This window comes from Nerophis ophidion, linkage group LG17, assembly GCF_033978795.1.
Source record: "Nerophis ophidion isolate RoL-2023_Sa linkage group LG17, RoL_Noph_v1.0, whole genome shotgun sequence".
Taxonomy (NCBI): Eukaryota; Metazoa; Chordata; class Actinopteri; order Syngnathiformes; family Syngnathidae; genus Nerophis; species Nerophis ophidion.
In genome coordinates this window covers 36620017-36641893 of record NC_084627.1, presented here as the reverse complement: position 1 = coordinate 36641893, position 21877 = coordinate 36620017, and the positions used below count along the sequence as shown (strand labels likewise).

Below are 21877 nucleotides of genomic sequence, written 5' to 3'. Positions count from 1 at the left end.
AAACTGCTCCTAAAACTTGTAATCCTCATCCCTACTTCATTACGTTTAGACTGAGTAACTCAACACCGTTGTTTTGTTGTTTGTACAGATCAAGCCTTTTTGCAGTTCTTTGGCGATGAATTTCTTCGACTGCTGCTGATCCGTTTTGTGTTTTGTTCAGCTACATTGAGACTGCACAAAGTCTTTCGGGTAAGTTCGCTACATTAGATTACTTTCCGTCACAGCATTGCTGGATATTACTGTCCTAGGTTGAGTTCTTAAGGTGTTTTTTTTTTAGTCTAATCAAAACTAAACGTTTGCTTCTTATTTAAATCAACAGAAACAACGTGTAAGAATTGTAATGCTCAAACGGCAAAAGCCTGTGACAAATACTACTTCAATCCACAGTGAAAATGCTCGTAACTCACATGTTAAATTACTTGTAAGATAAGGTACTCGTAATTTGAGGTAACACTGTTCTCCGATTACAATGGTAGGTATGAAAACAACCTTATTACAGATTTATGCATTTAAATGGGAACTGCACTTTTTGTAATTTTTCCTATTTGTTCATAATAGACATGACAAAAGGATGGTTTTTTTTTGCATTCTTTATGAAATAAATGCGATCAAATGTCCGCCTACAATGGAGCCTATCGGAACCGCTCTATTCCGCCTATAAACCCCTTTAAAAAACAAAAAAACAACTCCTCCATTGAGGTTTTATTATATACATGCTGTAAGTATATATTAAGGATTTCCCGATCCAGGTTTTTGCACTTCCGATCCGATACCGATATTGATTTTGTACTTCCGATCCGATACCGATGCTGATTCGAGCATGTATTAAAGTTCAAAGTTATTTAGCTTACTTAGTTGTCAGATTCATGTTGAAAAGGGTTTTAGTACTCTTGATAACAACTAGCCAGCTGAATTAGGTGACTTTGAATAATACACAATAGTTGGTATTCAAGGATAAACACAAAATAGAAAAAATGATACATGACAAACAGTAACAGCATCATTAAACAGTAAAAAATTGAACAGTATAAAGTGTAAATAATGCTGTAAACATTATTAAAAAAGCAAAACACACAAACAACATGAGTGGGATAAAATGTCTATAACTCAACCTCAATACTTGCTCTTGAACCAGTGTAAACTTTAAAAAAAAAAACTATCTACACACTCCTTTCAATTGTTTGCCCCAGTCAGGGTGGGCAAACAATTGAAGTCCAAGCATAATGGGGAGATTCTAACAAAGACGAGCACTTCAAGATGCTCAGGTGTCAGCCTGCTCCTGTGGTCAGCAATGATGAGTGCTAAAAAGCCTCTCACTCTCAAGAGTCAATAAAATGTCTTATCACTTTACCACCACGCTTGACTTTATTGTGGCATGTTTTGCACTCCACCTCTCCATCTTTTTCGTTTTGTAGGGTAAAATAATCCCACACAGCTGACATTTTTACCGTAACTTTTAATTCACACGGCCGTCTGAACGGTTAGAACCCAGACCTGTGGATGTGTTGAAGGTGTGCTGGAAAATGCGTAACGGAGCATAGGGAGCAGCAGAAGAGTGGAATGTATTATTTAAATCGGTGCGTTGGAAATACGGACCAGATTTTTTTTTAAAACTGGATCTGGATCGGCATTTTCCCATGCCTTGCCGATACGCATTTTTTGACAAATATCGGCGGCTGATCCGGTCCAAATATCGGATCGGGACAACCCTAGTATATATGTCATGTAGTAACAGGCACATTTATAATAACATGTAATACTTAAGTATTTTGATAATTCAAAGCATACGCGGCGCATTCATTTAAAAAACGCATCACAATGTTTGCTTTTTTTTCTCCAGCACAGATTATTACTCACTGCAGACTTTATGAGAGCCAACAAACATAATAAAACATCACCTACTGTCCACTGTCATTAGGATGCCAAGTGATAGGATGTTCATATATTCACATTTAGATGAAGAATGATCATAATCCTCACAAAGAAACCGGGTAGGGGGGAAGGGGGGGGAACAAGCGTCTTTTTGTCTCGTTCTTGCCAATTTTGGGTCCTGAATGGCTGTGGATAACTACGACAGGGGAAGGAGATGGCAGGACACAGGAGGTATCGCTCAATAAGAATTTATTTAGCTTGATGATGCGGTGGAGGGTGTATGCTACTATGCGTGTGAGTGCAGGAGTATGTGAAGTGTTTAACAAGGAAATATATTATCAGGTGCTTGTTGGCTGAGGAGGCAGAAAGTCCAAAAAGGGGTAGGCTGGAGAAGATCCGTAGCACAAGCGGGAGGTCCGTGGGGCTGGAGAGAGGTGTCAAGAGGTCAGTGTTCAAAGCAGAGGTCGTTATCCAGGGAGGCAGTCAGAATCTAGTGGGAAGTGAGGCGCACAGCTCTAATTCAAGGCAACGGGGGGTATTCCGAAGGGACAAGGGAAACGACAAGGACAGGTGAGCACAAGGGCAGAAGGTACACGGAGAGCAAGAACAAAGGAGAGGAGAAATACGTTCTGGCACTGGATCTCAGGATGAGCTGGGCTTTATTGTGTCAAGCCTCATTAGAACCAGGTGCGCTGATAGCAGATTGTCCGCAGCCTTGCAGGCACGAGGCCGCGGCATGAGAGGAAGGAGCAGGGGCGTGTCCAGAGGCGCTCCCAGCAGCGTTTGCTGCGGAGGAAATGATAGTATGAGCATGCGCCGTAACACAAAGTGTACCAACTTGTCTAAATACATCCTCAGACTTCTTCTGTTTAGGTGATTTATGATCTACTATAAACTTCCAGGGAGCAAGGAAGCAAGGAAGCACCACACCAGTCGATCGTGTCGATAGTGTACACAGGGTTCAATCAATCAATCAATGTTTATTTATATAGCCCCAAATCACAAATGTCTCAAAGGACTGCACAAATCATTACGACTACAACATCCTCGGAATAACCCACAAAAGGGCAAGGAAAACTCACACCCAGTGGGCAAGACAGCAGCGAGAGTCCCGTCCACAGGAGACCATCTCAAGCGGAGGCGGATCAGCAGCGTAGAGATGTCCCCAATCGATACAGGCGAGCGGTCCATCCTGGGTCCGGAAGAGCGGTCCATCCTGGGTCTCGACTCTGGACAGCCAGTACTTCATCCATGGTTATCGGACCGGACCCCCTCCACAAGGGAGGGGGAGACATAGTAGAAAGAAAAGAAGCGGCAGATCAACTGATCTAAAAAGGAGGTCTATTTAAAGGCTAGAGTATACAGATGAGTTTTAAGGTGAGACTTAAATGCTTCTACTGAGGTAGCATCTCGAACTGTTACCGGGAGGGCATTCCAGATTACTGGAGCCCGAACGGAAAACGCTCTGTAGCCCGCAGACTTTTTTTGGGCTCTAGGAATCACTAATAAGCCGGAGTCTTTTGAACGCAGATTTCTTGCCGGGACATATGGAACAATACAATCGGCAAGATAGGCTGGAGCTAGACCGTGTAGTATTTTATACGTAATTAGTAAAACCTTAAAGTCACATCTTAAGTGCACAGGAAGCCAGTGCAGGTGAGCCAGTACAGGCGTAATGTGATCAAACTTTCTTGTTCTTGGCAAAAGTCTAGCAGCCGCATTTTGTACCAACTGTAATCTTTTAATGCTAGACATGGGGAGACCCGAAAATAATACGTTACAGTAATCGAGACGAGACGTAACAAACGCATGGATAATGATCTCGGCGTCTTTAGTGGACAAAATGGAGCGAATTTTAGCAATATTACGGAGATGAAAGGAGGCCGTTTTTGTAACGCTTTTAATGTGTGACTCAAAGGAGAGAGTTGGGTCGAAGATAATACCCAGATTTTTTACCGAGTCACCTTGTTTTATTATTTGGTTGTCAAATGTTAAAGTTGTATTATTAAATAAAGGTCGGTGTCTAGCAGGACCGATAATCAGCATTTCCGTTTTTTTGGCGTTAAGTTGCAAAAAGTTAGCGGACATCAATTTTTTTATTTCATTAAGACACGCTTCCAACTGACTACAGTCCGGCGTGTTGGTCAGCTTTAGGGGCATGTAGAGTTGGTTGTCATCAACATAGCAGTGAAAGCTAATACCGTATTTGCGTATGACGTCACCTAGCGGCAGCATGTAGATGCTGAAGAGTACAGGGCCAAGGACCGAACCCTGGGGAACTCCACACGTTACCTTAACATAGCCCGAGGTCACACTGTTATGGGAGACACACTGCATCCTATCAGTAAGATAAGAGTTAAACCAAGACAGGGCTGAATCTGACATACCAATTCGTGTTTTGATACGCTCTAATAAAATATTATGATCGACGGTATCGAAAGCAGCGCTAAGATCGAGAAGCAGCAACATAGATGACGCATCAGAGTCCATCGTTAGCAATAGATCATTAGTCAATTTTGCGAGGGCTGTCTCCGTCGAGTGATTTGCCTTGAAACCGGATTGAAAGGTTTCACATAGATTGTTAGACGCTAAGTGTTCATTTAGCTGCTCTGCAACAATTTTTTCGAGGATTTTCAAAATAAAGGGAAGGTGAGACACCGGTCGGTAGTTTAGGGTTGTGATCACAGTGCCGCTATAAATAGTTTGTCTGCGTTAGCGCTTCTAATAACAATATCACTAATACTTGGTTAATATACATATCATGAAATGTAAATCAAGTAGTGTTGGCTCTTTTTGAATGGTTATTTATTGGAGTTTATGGACGGAAAAAGGACCTCCCATTGGCTCAGCTATAAGCAGACTATTAGTTACATTTACAAGTTAGAATGCATTAAAAGAAAATACACCCATGTCATGTCTTACATAATGATTGTGAACATAGGCGACAATTGCAGTTGCCCTTTAAGGTGGATGGTAAATTGTATTTTTGCGACATCTAGTGGTCATAATCATTTATTACGTTAATCTAATGACTGAGTTGAATGATAGAAACGTGTTTCCATCCGTCCATTTTCCACCGCTTGTCCCTTTGTCCCTGGATATTTTCTAATGCGCTTCTGCCTTTGGGACTTTGTATGTCTAAGTAATATGCAACAACAGTATCACATTTTAATACTTGATTGTATTGACAAAAATAGCCTTTTTTGGATTACAGTATTGTTCAATTAAGGATACATATTACGAAAATCTAGCTTGTGTGCTATTGTGTGCTTAGCTGTTATGTAGCTGCTAGCTCCTAGTAGCCAAGAGTCTACCATGTTTACCTTTTGATTTGACTAAAATACTGGAAAAGACCAACCAGGTGTGCTTATTGGAGGACATTTTGATGTTAGCAGGCATTTATTAGTTTTGCACAAGTGAACACATTGCAGGACTACTTGTATCGGAGATTGTAGATGCAAGCTGATACCATTCTATCCTTTTTTTTTTTTTTTTTTTTTTTTGCAAATTTCAGACTAATATTGAATGGAAACATCCCAAATATATGGTATTCAGGAGTACATTGAACCAAACCGAAAACCGTGTTACAAACTCTAATAAGATCCGAATCGTGGATTTTTTTAACTGCTCCACCCTTTATCGGTACACAATCTTGTCTCAAAGAATGCTGGTACAATTATTCACTCAAAACTACGCGAAACAGCTGCAGGGGTGTGTGTCATCCCTGGTTCCATAATATTGTTCGTTACTAACAGAGCGATGAGTTTCATGGCAAAGTTTGCAATGTTTTTTTTTTTTGCATTATAAATATTAAATAAATGCGATCAAAAGTTTGCTTATAATGGAGTTTATGGGAGCCGTGCAATTCCGCCTACACAGCCCTTAAACCTTCAAACACATCCATTAGGGCAGGGGTCCCCAAACTACCAAAATACAGCCCACGGAAAGTCCCAAGTTAAAAAAAAAAATATATATATATATTAAAAAAAAAAATATATATATATATATATATATATATATATATTTATTTTATTTTATTTTTTTTATTTTTTTTTTTGATCAAAATTATTCATCCCCCACACAATTTTGGTGTTTTAGCAAGTTGGACATTCATTCCGTATTTTGTTTATAGTCATATCAAATAAAGATGCATTAAATAGACAAATGCAACTTGAATTACAACATTATATTTTGTAACATACCAAACAGTGTCATTTCTCTTAATATCTCATTGACAAAATTATTCAAGCCCTTGAAGATCTTAACTCTTAAGAACAGAATTTGAATAAGGTCTTTTCAATCGGGTGTTGAAAACGCCTGTAGATGTGATTAGAACCATAACGAGCAACAATTAAACTGATTGAAAAAGACTGACGCTCAGCTTCTTGTAGATGGTCAATGGTGTATTTGCAACATGGTGAAGTCCAGAGAGTGGTCAAAGAAGTCAAGAGAGGAGGTAATTTCTCTTCATAAGAAAGGATATGGATATAAGGAAATAGCAAAGACATTACACATTCCAAGAGACACAGTTGGGAGCATAATTCGCGAGTTTAAAGCTAAAGGCACAGTGGAAACACTACGTGGGCGTGGTAGAAAGACGATGCTGTTTGCAACCACTGTCCGGTATTTGAAGCGTACAGTGGTGAAAAACCCCCGGGTAACAGTTGAGGAACTACAACAGGACATTGCAGAGTGGGGAACGCAGGTTTCGTCCCAGACAATAAGGCGCGCACTACGAAATGAAGGCCTCCATGCCAGAACTCCCAGGCGCACCCCACTTCTGACTACCAGGCACAAGAAAAATAGACTCCAGTATGCCGAAAATCATCTGGACAAACCCCAAAGGTTTTGGGAAACTGTTCTATGGAGTGATGAGACAAAACTGGAAATCTTTGCGCCTATGAATCAACATTATGTCTGGAGGAGAAAAAAATGAAGCTTACAAAGAGAAGAACACCTTGCCTACTGTTAAGCATGGTGGGGGGTCAATCATGCTCTGGGGCTGTTTCTCTGCCTCAGGTACCGGGAATCTCCAGCGCGTTCAAGGCATTATGAATTCTATTTCCTACCAGGATATATTAGCTGCAAATTTCATGAAGTCAGTGACGAAGCTGGGGCTTGGGAAACGTTGGACCTTCCAACAGGACAACGATCCCAAGCATACCTCCAAATCAACACATCAGAGTGGTTACAGAAGAAGGGCTGGAAGACTCTGGAGTGGCCTTCACAGTCGCCAGACCTAAATCCTATAGAAAACCTGTGGTGAGACTTGAAGAAGGCAGTTGCAGCAGGCAAGCCCAAGAATATGAATGAACTGGAGGCCTTTGCCCAAGAGGAATGGGCTAAAATACCTGTAGATCGTTGAAAGAAGCTTGTGTCCGGTTATGTATCACGTTTGAAGGATGTAATTACTGCCAAAGGGTGTTCTACTAAGTACTAAAGATGCATGTAACTAGGGGGTTGAATCATTTTGTCAATGAGATATTAAGAAAAGTCCTTTTTTGGTATTTTGTAAAATACAGTGTTACAATTTAAGTTGCATTTGTCTATTTGACACATCTTTATTTGATATGACTATAAACAAAATACGGAATAAATGTCCAATTTGCTAAAACACCAAAATTGTGTGGGGGTTGAATAATTTTGATCACAACTGTGTGTATATATATATATATATATATATATATATATATATATATATGTGTGTGTGTACATGTATATGCATTTTACTTTTTTTTTTTATTTTTATTTTTTTTTTTAAATCTCTCCTTTGTAATCCATTTTCTACCGCTTGTTAATCTCAGTGTCTCCTTGCCGCTCAGGTAAATCATATTGTCTAAAAATGGATTTTCCCATCGATAACAGGACATCATCGCGTTATATATGTATAAAATATTTATTTTGTATATATATATATATATATATATATATATATATATATATATATATATATATATGTATATATATTACAGCCTAGCCCCCAGCCAAATTTTTTAAGACAATGCAGCCCCTGAGTCAAAGAGTTTGGGGACCCCTGCATTACGGGTTTATATATAAAATGAAAGTATATACTTAATGTAATGTAGTAACAGGCACATTTATAAAACCATTTAATATTTACGTATTTTGATCATTTTAAGTATATGCGGCGCATAAGTTTTAAAAAACGCATCACAACGTTTGCTTTTTTTTTTTTCTTCATCACTGATTTCTACTCACTGCAAACCTCATGAGAGCCAACAAACATAAAAATATCTCTTACTGTGCCGCCTCTGCGTTCATAATCCTTGCGAAGAAAAAGGGGTGGGGAGGGGTACGAGGGTTGGGGACCAAGCTTCTTTTCTTGTCGTCATTACCAGTTTCAGGTCCTAAATGGCTGTGAAAGTGTACCAACTTGTGGGAATACCTACTCAGACATCTTCTGTCCAGGTGAGATGCCTTATTTATGGTCTACAATAGACTTCTCGGGAGCAAGGAAGCGGGAAAGCAGCAGACCACTCGATGATGTAAAAAAAGGCACATACGGAAATGAGCACGGCGCTGCTATAAATAGTTTGTCTGAAGTTGTACTTATAATAATGTCACTAATTGATTAATATTAAAATCACAAAATGTAAATGGAGTAATATCGATGGTTTTTAAATGGTTATTTATTTAATTTTTTTGGGGTGGGCAAAATAGCGGAGCTTCCATTGGCTCCACTGTAAGTATACATTTATTTACAAGTTAAAATGCATTTTAAAACATGTTTTCAAATCCATCTGTCGTCATGTCTTTCATAATGATTGTGAACGATAGACAGAATTCCTAATAAAGTGCCGGTTCCCCTGTGCATTACTATTATTACTTCTCCTCCTGGGGGCTGTACCATGCTAAATTTGCCATGCTGGGGTTGCTGACTAAAATAATAATTATACCAATGCTTTCTGTATTTGCAGGATTCTCAGAGCTTCCCTGAGTCATACCCCGAGCTCCCGAAACAGGACACAGTGGAGAGCAGTGTTCTTCAGAAGCATATTTTGAAGATGGCAGCCATACTGGATGTACAGAACCTCTTTTGGGATCATTCAGTGGAAGCCTACTAAAAGTCTTTACCCAGGACCAAAAAAAAAGAAACACATCTTCATACATACTCAGATGCCGCAGCCTTTTGTAGCATTGTATTTGTTTATTTATAAGCTGACAAGTAAGTAATACCTGTCATGTTTTTTTTGCCATATTTCCTCCTAAAAGTAATGAAGGCACACGACCAGTTCAACAAAAACTGGTCAACATTACTTACAAACTATTCCAGAGTTAATGTTGAATTACTTATATGACTTCATTGCATGTTTTTTTTTTACAAAAGCATCCATAGCATAACTGCCTACTTTTTACTAGATAAGTAGTTTTGGTGTTTTGTTTAAGCTTAAAAAAAAAAGTATTGTATATAGTTAAAATTGCACAAATAATGCATATATAAAATACTCTCACCATGCCCTTGATCACCAATTAATAAAGGAGCCATATGTAGTAATGTGGCAGTGCAATCACTGTCAAAATTCTATAGTCCCCTCACTCTCCATGACTGAGGTTGCCAGATACGAATCCGAATCCTACTTCAAGGAGCTTCAAATGGCAAACGACTAGTCCTACGCTGTAGGTTTCTCTTGTTTATGCTTCTTGCATGATGGTTTACTCTGTAATTATGCCACATTTATCTGATGTCGATTAGCCAAATGTATTTGTAAAGGAACGCAGCAATATTTTAGTCGGGAGTCGGGATTGATAGTTGGTATTATCCTGCTAAGATGTCTAGTTTGACTGCACGGACCACCATCAAAATAATTATATATAATAATATATCATATATCGCATAGGACTACTTTGATGGCAAGTCAAGGCCAACTGAAAAATTACATACGAAATGTCCTTTTCCATTTATTACAAGTAATACGAAAACGTAAATGCCTTCGATATCAAGGAGGAAATTAGCCAGTTTGGCATTAGATGAAAAAATCTTCTCCGCCTTCAATCATCTCCATCTTTCAAAGGCATCCGCGATAGAAATCCTTGTTTTGTTCCTGGCTTTGTCATGAATAAGTTGAGAATCGTAACGAGGCCTTTTAGATTTACTAAGGTCTGACATGTTTAGTAACTTTACCAGTGGCAGTAACTTGAAGAAGAGGATGGTGCATAACTGGCAACCTGGACACGACACACTCACAAGTTTCTAATTGGTCAAACAGTGGAGGGCGGGCCATCGAAATGAAAATATGATTTCGGGGCTGTAATTGTAATTTTTAAATGAGCATAACTGAACTGTTATTAGTTATACCGTTATCAGTTATAGAGGTATTCAAAAACAACATGATTTTTTTATGCCTTTTGACATATCAGGGCCATTTAATGATGACTTGACATGACATTTCTACATATGGCCCCTTTAACTAGAAACCCATAAGACTCATAAATGTCAATCAAAATAAAAAGAGGGAAAATATCTGAGTTCTGGCGGATTTGGATATTAATACAAATAATGCATTAACACGTAAATTGGTCAAAATGCACTAAACTATGGCAACTGGTTAGAATATAGAGTAGTTAATCAATGTAGATTATGACACATTTTAAATGTTTATACTATTTATTACTGTGTACACGATGTATATAAATGTCTATCTGATGTGATCGTTAGAAATAGGCTCCTATTTTCAAGTGACGTTGCATTTCCACTTCAACTTTGTATCACTTTTTTGTTTTGTTTTCAGAAATATCCTCTTTGCCAACAATCGGTCATCTGCTTTGGGAGGCGGATCTGAAATCTTTGTATTTGTATGTATAATGTATTGGATGATGTCGACGATATTTTTCTACCACGTGCAAACTAATGTATTGACTTGAATATGAGATAACCCTTTCCTTTACAAGACTTGGAAAAGTAATTAGTTTTAGTGCTGTCGAATAGTAATGTAAAAAAAAAATGGTCTTAATTACCCCGTGAGCCTGAAATGCATGGAAAGATGCTTAAGTACACTATTGTGATTATTCACAATTAATTACATTTAATAATTTATTTTATTCGTACTTATATTATTTTGACACAAATGTAGTTTGTCAAAAATGTCATACAGGAACATTTTAAATATACATGGTGTGATTATTCTGCATTTATGCATAAATGCGATCATATTTTGTGATTAATCGCAAACTTTGACAGTCTTGCTTTATATTAAAGTCGTTCCGTTAAAATCACTTATCATATTTTATGAATCACATTGCTTCGCTGCTCAACAGTTACTATGTCATTGATCAACGTTATTGGGAAAAAAATGGCGTCAAAAGTCCAACACGCCATGTTTGGTTCGGTTATAATTAACATTCTGGTGCCGCTCTTGTCAAGTTTGAACGCAGTCTAACTAAATCGCGATGCACACCTAACAAACTTGCCAGCAAAATAAAACATGCAGAAATTAGGGATGGGTACTTTTCAGGTTTGAACCGATACGGTTCTAATTCCCGGTACCTTGGAAATTAGTACTGGTGTAAATCCGCCGTATATTGTGTTAGAAATAAGGGTTTTTGGTAACATTTTAATAGGGGGAACACATTCACCATTAATTAGTTGCTTATTAAAGTAACAAAAACTTAATTTAGAATAATTTCAATCAATCAATATTTATTTATATAGCTCTAAATCACAAGTGTCTCAAAGGGCTGCACAACCCACAACAACATCCGCGGTACAGAGCCCACAAAAGGGCAAGGAAAAACTCTCCCCAGTGGGACGTCGATGTTAATGACTATGAGAAACCCTGGAGAGGACCGCGTAAGTGGGCAGCCCCCCCCCGAAAGCAATGGACGTCGAGTGGGTCCAACATAATATTGTAAAAGTCCAGTCCATAGTGGATCTAACATAATAGTGCAAGTCCAGTCCATAGTGGATCTAACATAATAATGTGAGTCCTGTCCATAGTGGCTCTAACTTAATAATGTGAGTCCAGTCCATAGTGGATCTAACATAATAGTGAGAGTCCAGTCCATAGTGGGGCCAGCAGGAAACCATCCCAAGCGAAGAGATGTCCCCAACCCATACACAGGCGAGCGGTCCATCCCGGGTCCCGATTCTGGACAGCTAGCACTTTATCCATGGCCACCGGACCTGTGTGCCCCCCCCCCCCCCCCCCATGCAGAATAAGGCATTAATAAGTACTTAATAATGACTAATTAAGAGCCAATATTTTACTGTGGAAGCTTTAGGTCCTCTTGACCACCAAGCATCTCCAGGCGAGCCCGTTTCATGGTTTAAATACAGTTTTATTTTTCAATAATGTTCTCTGATTGCTTTTCATCATTAGTCTGTTAGTCTCTGGCTCTTGCTCCAGCTCCAACAACCTCTCCCCTCCTGGTTTCCTGTCTATACAGAGTGACAGATGATTAGATAACAAGGCATAGGTGGGCCATCTACGCACTTGTCGCTGACTTCGAGGCCGATCCTGGCACACCCTGATTCGCTGCAGGCCCGCAGGCCACGCCCCTTCCACAGTTACTAATTTGCATGTTACTAAGCAGCTAATTAATGGTGAATATGTGTTCCCCATACTAAAGTGTTACCGTGTTTTTTAATTTAACAATTAGCTGATAATGACAACTGTGCTGTCCAGTTGTTACATCTTGTTTTCTTGGACTCTTAAGTCTCATTTGCAAGTAACTATGTAGTAGACTTTGCATGCAGTTACAACTCCAAGATGTTAGATGGCAGCAGTGTATCGGTTAGTTAGGATGTATTCTTTGCCATTAAGTGTCTATGAATGTTCTCATTCATCCAGGTCAGTGGTTCTTAACAAGGGTTCGATCGAACCCTAGGGGTTCGGCGTAGATCAAAACACACCCGACTCTTCATGTAAATACAAACTTCTCCCTGTTGGCGTATTACGGATACGGCAACAGCTAAATGATTATCAGGTGTGTAATTTGTTGTGAGTTTATGCACTGTCTTAGTTTTGTTGTTTGAACAAGGTGATGTTCATGCACGGTTCATTTTGTGCACCAGTAAAAAACATGGTAACACTTAATTATGGGGAACATATTCACCATTAATTAGTTGCTTATTAACATGCAAATTAGTAACATATTGGCTCTCAACTAGTCATTATTAAGTAGTAATAATGCCTTATTCGGCATGGCCTTATCATAACCCTAACCCTGACCCTAACCCTAACCAAATAACTCTAAATTTAGTCTTTATTACTTAGAATATGTTCCCCTAGTGTCCAAATAACTCTAAATTAAGTCGTTGTTACTTAGAATATGTTCCCCATACTAAAGTGTCTTAAATTTGGTAAAAACAAAAAAACATTTTATTTTTCACTAAAGAAAGGTTCAGTGAATGCACATATAAAACTGGTGGGGTTCGGTGCCTCCAACAAGGTTAAGAACCACTGATACAGGTCATTGTCATCTCAGGGCATTCAATCGATCACAACTGGACGGTTTTGGCTCGTCTTAGAAGTTCATCAGTTCATGCTCGTAGACTTAGATTGGTCAGATCGAGTCTAGCGGCTGGTGCCAGAAATGTGCCAGTTGTGTCTTTTGTTGAGTCCTACAAAGTGTGTATACTATAAGTATTGCACACCAACTGTTTGATTGTGACATGCATCTTCATGGACGTTTTGATTATCAATGCTAATCGGTAGCATGTCGTATAGCATTTTCAATGTTAAGTAGCATTGAGCTAGAACAGGGGTAGGGAACCTCTGACTCTAGAGCCAGATGTGGCTCTTTTGATGACTGCATCTGGCTCTCAGATAAATATTAGCTGACATTGCTTAACACGATAAGGAATGAATATTTCCGCTGGTAATCACAGTGTTAAAAATAACGCTCAAATTATAAAACCTTCTCATGCATTTTAATCCAACCATCCATTTTCTATCGCACCTGTTCAAGAAGTGCATCAATGGTAAGAAGTATTATATTTATTATTGGTTAGCTTTAGAATAACAATGTTATTAAAAAGAATAAGAGACTTATTATATTCTAAAAATGTTGGTCTTACTTAAAAATGCACGCATTTAGTTGTATTCATCCATCCATCCATTTTCTACTGCTTATTTCCTTTGGGGTCGCGGGGGGTGCTGGTGCCTATCTCAGCTAAAATCGAGCGGAAGGCGGCATACACCCTGGACAAGTCGCCACCTATATGGCTCTCACGGAAATACATTTTGAAATATCTGGCTTTAAGGGCTCTCTCAGCCAAAAAGGTTCCCGACCCCTGAGCTAGAACATTTTCAAAAGTCAGTTCATTTTCGAACATACATACGACACAATGTAACTTATCACATATTTCTAGTTGTTTCCTTACGGCACGTCCGAAAAGGAGTTGGAAGAAGCAGAGTTTATTTAATCCTACACCTTTTATACCATAGCAATTTTTACCCAATTTCCTTGTTCTCTCTAACAGAACAGTGAACAATTAAATAATATACCATATTAAGTAAACACATTTTAAATACATAAATAATCTTTATCTCAAAAAAAGTTGTACTTTGAACAGTCTCTTAAACTGAATCATATTGGTGCCATGTTGTTTTTCTTTGGTTAATCCATTCCATAATTTAGTTCCACATACAAATATGCCAAAGGTTTTAAGTGTTGTACGTGCATACAAATGTTTTAAATTAGATTTTCCTCTAAGGTTATACGTATTTTCTCCTCTTTTGTTAAGAAAAGTTGTTGTACATTCTTGGGTAGCAGGTTATAGTTTGCTATGTACATAATTTTAGTTATGTCAAGTCTTACTTTTGAGTGCTTTCTCTCAGGCAACATTGCCTAGAGTTTGTCAGCTCTTGTTGCTTATTTCCCCGCCAAAACGCTTGAGTCTGCAAGCGGACGTGACGTTATGTGCAACAAATATGGATTTTTTTTATTTTATGTCAATCGATACCAGGTAGTACCGATGGAATAGAGTCAGTACCTGTAAAGTACCCAATTCAGTAGTACCCATCCCTAGCAGATATCAGCATTGCCTGTTACTGCTCTGTCTCGTCTTTTAACATCGCTCGCATCAAAGTCTCACAATGCACGGATGTTATTTTTGAGGCAGGAGTTGAAGATGAAGTGTATCAACGAGTTGTTTTGTCAAAAGTTGGTCAACTTGATTTGTCGCTGTGAAGGTAGCACTGTGTTGTCGTTCGCATTGTACATCTTTAACCTGAATATGGAAGGCCGATTGGGGAATGAATATCTTCAACGATCGCCACAACGTAATCCTTTCAAATCACATAAATACTGCACTGTATGTGAGACTTAATTGACACTTACCGTATTTTTTGGAGTATAAGACGCACCTGCCGAAAATGCATAATAATGAAGGAAAAAACATATATAAGTCGCACTGGAGTATAAGTCGGATTTTTGTGGGAAATGTATTTGATAAAAACCCAACACCAAGAATAGACATTTGAAAGGCAATTTAAAATAAATAAAGACTGTTGAACAACAGGCTGAATAAGTGTACGTTATATGACGCATAAATATCGTATTTCCTTGAATTGCCGCAGGGCATATAGTATGCACCTGACTTGAATTACTGCCGGGTCAAACTCGATTCGCAAAATAATTAGCCCATGCTTAGTGTTACCGCCGGGTCAAACTCGTGACGTCACGAGTGACACTTCCCCTGTCATCATTTTCAAAATGGAGGAGGCTGATTTCAATACTGGTAATTTGAAATCAGATAAAGGGAAGAAGATTAAGAGCTATTCAGTAGGATTTAAGGTCCAAGCTTACATCACACTCAAATGTTTACTGCATGCCTTTGGTAAGTGCCGTAGTGAGAAGAGGTTTTAAAATAATTAGCGCATGTTTACTTTTACCGCATGCCTTTGGAAAGCGCAGGAGTGAGAAGAGGTTTTAAATTAATTAGCGCCCCAGCGGCAATTCAAGGAAATATGGTTTACAATTGAGAAGGTGCCTGGTATGTTAACGTAAAATATTATGGTAAGAGTCATTCAAATAACTATAACATATAGAACATGCTATTCGTTTACCAAACAATCCGTCACTCCTAATCGATAAATCCCATGAAATCTTGTACGTCTAGTCTCTTACGTGAATGAGCTAAATAATATTATTTGATATTTGACGGTAATGTGTTAATAATTTCACACATAAGTCGCTCCTGAGTATAAGTCGCAACCCTGGCCAAACTATGAAAAAAAACTGCGACTTATAGTCCAAAAAATACGGTACTTTAGAGCAGGGGTCGGCAACCCAAAATGTTGAAAGTGGCATATTGGACCAAAAATACAAAAAAAAAAATTTGTCTGGAGCTGCAAAAAAAAATGTAAAGCCTTATACAAATTTTATAATGAAGGCAACACATGGTGTAAGTGTCTATATTGGCTATATTAGCCTACTATCAAAATGACTGTGTCGCAGGTTGATGCAAATCTTCGTTGACAGAAATATTGAAATGTAATATTTATTCTACACATTTTTACAACATTGGAAAACACTTCAAAAACTACAAATAAAATGACCTCAAATATACGTAAAACATACTTGCCAACCTTGAGACCTCTGAATTAGGGAGATTGGTGGGGGGTTTGGTGTAAGTATATTGTAGCGTCCCGGGAGAGTTAGTGCTGCAAGGGCTTCTGGGTATTTGTTTTGTTGTTTTACGGTGCGATTTGTTCTCCCCCCAAATTTTTGTCATTCTTGTTTGTTGTGGGTTCACAGTGTGGCGCATATTTGTAAGTGTTAAAGTTATTTATACGGCCACCCTCAGCGTGTTATAGCCACATAAATCATGTAACTGGGCCGACACGCTGATTTTATGGAGGAAAACCGGACGTGACGACAGGTTGTAGAGGACGTTAAAGGCAATGCCTTATAGGCACGCCCCGAATTATGTTGTCCGGGTGAAAATCGGGAGGAATTTGGGAGATAGGTTGCCCCGGGAGATTTTCGGGAGGGGCACTGAAATTCGGGAGTCTCCCGAAAAAATCATGAGGGTTGGCAAATTTAACCTAAAATACGAGGCGCAATGATGTATTATGTACATACAGCTAGCATCGATTAGCTCACAGTCATGCAGTGACCAAATATGCCTGATTAGCACTCCACACAAGTCAATAACGTCAACAAAGCTCATCTCGGTGGATTCACGCACAGCATAAAACGTTTGATGGACAAATAGGGACAAAGGAAGAGTGGCATGAAAAATGTATTTCTGTGGCAGCATCAAGGAACGTTGTACTTGTAAACAAACTACGGTGCGTTCAAGGACTTCCGAAATTAGGACAAAACATCGCGTGCCAAATACTCTCATTAGTGAAGCATGTTTAATATAAACAGTGGGGTTTCTAAAAATTAGGAAGGTTTGTGTTATGTCTGTCCTCCTACAAAAACCATATTAAAACAAAATTTATTTTTTTCCATTTTCATACATTTTTGAAAAAGCTCCAGGGAGCCACTAGGGCGGCGCTAAAAAGACGTTTGTGGCTCGAAAGCCGCGCGTTGCCGACCCCCGCTTTAAACCAACAATATGCTTTAAAAACAATAATAATAAATAAAACCGCAATATTTGAAGCATGATGTGGCGAATATATATACAACTACTCGAAGAATATAAGATGACCACTCTTTTTCCAGATTTTCTATGTAAAAAAAAAAATGCTTACATTCTTGTCTTATATTCAGGTCAATATCGTAATACAGTTTAATTTTCATGTTGTTTACATTTGTTTTGCCCAACCTATCCTTAACTCAAAGAAGAATACGATGCATTTAAATGACTCGTCCCTATCTGAGGCTCTGTGAAAAACTTCCTAACAGCTTCAAATCCAAGTTTATTTTATTTTTTGGGAAGAAAAACCTGTTGGGCAGGTCCCTCCAAGAGTATATGCTCAGTAAGCGCCTTTTTTTGTTTTCTTCTCCACATTATATGTTCTGTGATTCTGAGATCACCGCAGTTGCAATTTGAGGAATCGAAGCACAATGAAAATGAAACAAGTGTGTAAAGTTTAACACTTTTTTTGTACATTTAGAACATGTGAATATATATGTTGTGTTTTGTGCTGTTAATACCATGAGCATGAACATTGGACTTATTGTGTAAGAAAAGACTCGAGATTGAACCAATTGTGGTCAAAGGAATGATGTTTTTTTTATGGCACCGCCTAGTTTCTTTTGTGTAGTGTTGTATTGTTGCAAGATTTTGCAGTTTGTGTTGCCAAAATATACAGTAGAAACGGGATTCATACGGCACCATCATTAGGGGTTTACCTGACACATGAAACGTGACAATTTTGGGGGGGAGTGCACTATCCACTTAAGCGACCAGATGGCAGTAGAGTGGTAAATATCTTAACATGTATTGTTGTGGCAATGCCAACTTTGACCACAGCGTTCACTGCTACAGTGGGGCAAAAAAGTATTTAGTCAGCCACCGATTGTGCAAGTTCTCCCACTTAAAATGATGACAGAGGTCTGTAATTTTCATTATAGGTACACTTCAACTGTGAGAGACAATGTGAAAAAAAATCCAGGAATTCACATTGTATGAATTTTAAAGAATTTATTAGTAAATTATGGTGGAAAATAAGTATTAGGTCAACCATTCAAAGCTCTCACTGATGGAAGGAGGTTTTGGCTCAAAATCTCACGATACATGGCCCCATTCATTCTTTCCTTAACACGGATCAATCGTCCTGTCCCCTTAGCAGAAAAACAGCCCCAAAACATGATGTTTCCACCCCCATGCTTCACAGTGGGTATGGTGTTCTTGGGATGCAACTCAGTATTCTTCGTCCTCCAAACCCGACGAGTTGAGTTACCAAAAAGTTCCATTTTGGTTTCATCTGACCACATGACATTCTCCCAACCCTCTGCTGTATCATCCATGTATCCATTTTGGTATAAACTAAACGTGTCGTATTTGGAGGAAGAAGAAGACTGAGTTGCATCCCAAGAACACCATACCTACTGTGAAGCATGGGGGTGGAAACATCATGCTTCGGGGCTGTTTTTCTGCTAAGGGGACAGGACGATTGATCCGTGTTAAGGAAAGAATGAATGGGGCCATGCATCGTGAGATTTTGAGCCAAAACCTCCTTCCATCAGTGAGAGTTTTGAAATGGTTGACCAAATACTTATTTTCCACCATAATTTACAAATAAATTATTTAAAATTCCTACAGTGTGAATTCCTGGATTTTTTTTTCACATTCTGTCTCTCACAGTTGAAGTGTACCTATGATGAAAATTACAGACCTGTGTCATCATTTTAAGTGGGAGAACTTGCACAATCGGTGGCTGACTAAATACTTTTTTGCCCCACTGTATGCAGAGTGGCGCTTTTCATTAGTTTCCGCAGACCGCATGGGAAATTGTTCAACCGGGAATGGGGCTCTATGAATCCCTTCCCTACTTCTAACAATTAAGTGAATGGCGATCAATCGCTCGTATCCATGTGCTCTTTTTATCTCCATTGCAAAAAAAAAATTGTTTAAAAAAAGGGGGGGGGGGGGGCAATAATTGCAGTTAATGTATATTTTAGCTAAAAAAAATGAAATGAAATTACTATTTATGTTGCAGTAGGAGTGAAAAATATGTTAGATTTTGTGGAATTAGCTACATGAAAGCGAACATACATATCAACACACGCACAGACGTGCATACATGGGCCAACATGTTTGTTTATGCCAGGGGTCTTCAGTATTTTCCAGGTTAGGGACCCACAAGCTGATGGAGAGCAGGAACCTCCTACTTTTATACACTGTAAAAAAAAATGGTTTTACAGTTGCGCTCATAAGTTTACATACCCTGGGAGAATTTAGGATTTCTTGGCCCATTCTTCAGAGAATATGAATGATAACACAAAAAATGTGATCTCATCACTCCAAATGACTTTGTTCCAGAGGTTTTGAAGCTTGTCTCTGCGCTGTTTGGCGTAATGTAAGCGAGATACTTTCTGACATTTGTGCAGAAATGGCTTTCTTCTGGCGACTCGACCATGCAGCCCATTTTTCTTCCAAGTGCCTCCTTATTGTGCATCCTGAAACAGCCACACCACAATTTTTCAGCGAGTCCAGTATTTCAGCCGAAGTTATTTGTGGGTTTTTCTTTGCATCTCCAACAATTTTCCTGGCTATTGTGGCTGAATCCCTCATTTTCCACTTCTTAATCTGTGTTTGAACACTGCTGATTGGCATTCTCAATTCTTTGGATATCTTTTTATACCCCTTTCCTGTTTTATGTAGTTCACTTATCTTTTTATACCCCTTTCCTGTTGTATGCAGTTCACTTATCTTGTTATACCCCTTTCCTGTTTTATGCAGTTCACTTATCTTTTTATACCCCTTTCCTCTTGTATGCAGTTCACTTATCTTTTTGTACCCCTTTCCTGTTTTATGCAGTTCACTTATCTTGTTATACCCCTTTCCTGTTTTATGCAGTTCACTTATCTTTTTATACCCCTTTCCTGTTGTATGCAGTTCACTTATCTTTTTATACCCCTTTCCTGTTTTATGCAGTTCGCCTATCTTGTTATACCCCTTTCCTGTTTAATGCAGTTCGCTTATCTTTTTATACCCCTTTCCTGTTTAATGCAGTTCGCTTATCTTTTTATACCCATTTCCTGTTGTATGCAGTTCACTTATCTTTTTATACCCCTTTCCTGTTTTATGCAATTCACTTATCTTGTTATACCCCTTTCCTGTTTTATGCAGTTCACTTTTCTTTTTATACCCCTTTCCTGTTGTATGCAGTTCACTTTTCTTTTTATACCCCTTTCCTGTTGTATGCAGTTCACTTATCTTGTTATACCCCTTTCCTGTTGTATGCAGTTCACTTATCTTGTTATACCCCTTTCCTGTTTTATGCAGTTCACTTATCTTGTTATACCCCTTTCCTGTTTTATGCAGTTCACTTATCTTGTTATACCCCTTTCCTGTTTTATGCAGTTCACTTATCTTGTTTTACCCCTTTCCTGTTTAATGCAGTTCACTTATCTTTTTATACCCCTTTCCTGTTTTATGCAGTTCACTTATCTTTTTATACCCCTTTCCTGTTGTATGCAGTTCACTTATCTTTTTATACCCCTTTCCTGTTTTATGCAGTTCACTTATCTTTTTATACCCCTTTCCTGTTTTATGCAGTTCACTTATCTTGTTATACCCCTTTCCTGTTTTATGCAGTTCGCCTATCTTGTTATACCCCTTTCCTGTTTAATGCAGTTCGCTTATCTTTTTATACCCCTTTCCTGTTTTATGCAGTTCGCTTATCTTTTTATACCCCTTTCCTGTTTCATGCAGTTCACTTATCTTGTTATACCCCTTTCCTGTTTTATGCAGTTCACTTATCTTGTTATACCCCTTTCCTGTTTTATACAGTTCGCTTATCTTGTTATACCCCTTTCCTGTTTAATGCAGTTCGCTTATCTTTTTATACCCCTTTCCTGTTTTATGCAGTTCACTTATCTTGTTATACCCTTTTCCTGTTTTATGCAGTTCACTTATCTTGTTATACCCCTTTCTTGTTTAATGCAGTTCGCTTATCTTTTTATACCCCTTTCCTGTTTTATGCAGTTCACTTATCTTTTTATACCCCTTCACTGTTTTATGCAGTTCATTTACATTTGTTTGTAGGTTCTTTGACAATTATTTTGCCTTCCCCATGACTCAGAATCCAGAAACATCTGTGCAGCACTGGGATGAAAGATGCAATGGTCTGTCAGAAGCCCAGAAACTCACTGACCTTTTACACACACACACACACTAATTACAAACAAACAGGTCACAGGTGAGGATTGGAATCTTGATTAGCCATTCAAACCTGTTTGTGTCCACTTTTGTGCATGTTATCAGATCAAAGTCACTGGGGTATGTAAACTTTTGTTCAGGGTCATTTGGGTACTTACTTTTGTCATTTTGATTTAAAAATAGTAAACAGTTGTTTGCCAATAAATAGCTTCACACAACCATAAAGCATGAGTGGAAGAAAGGTTCATATTCTCTGAAGAA

General features: G+C 38.6%; 1 protein-coding gene across 2 annotated transcripts in view; it reads left to right on the top strand.

Moving 5' to 3' along the window:
• The window catches only part of scai (suppressor of cancer cell invasion), a 72357-nt gene extending 54331 nt beyond the window's left edge, over positions 1–18026 (top strand). The window contains exons 16-18 of one of the 2 annotated variants that reach the window (XR_009802455.1): positions 89–189; positions 8811–9058; positions 10623–18026. Coding sequence is in view for 1 of the 2 variants with exons in the window: in XM_061876876.1 (XP_061732860.1) it covers positions 89–189; positions 8811–8957 (248 nt within the window). In the remaining variant the exon portion in view is untranslated. Of the gene's footprint in view, positions 1–88; positions 190–8810 lie in introns of both variants that reach the window. The other variant, XM_061876876.1, reaches the window with a different exon arrangement.
• The last annotated feature ends 3851 nt before the right edge of the window (positions 18027–21877 follow it).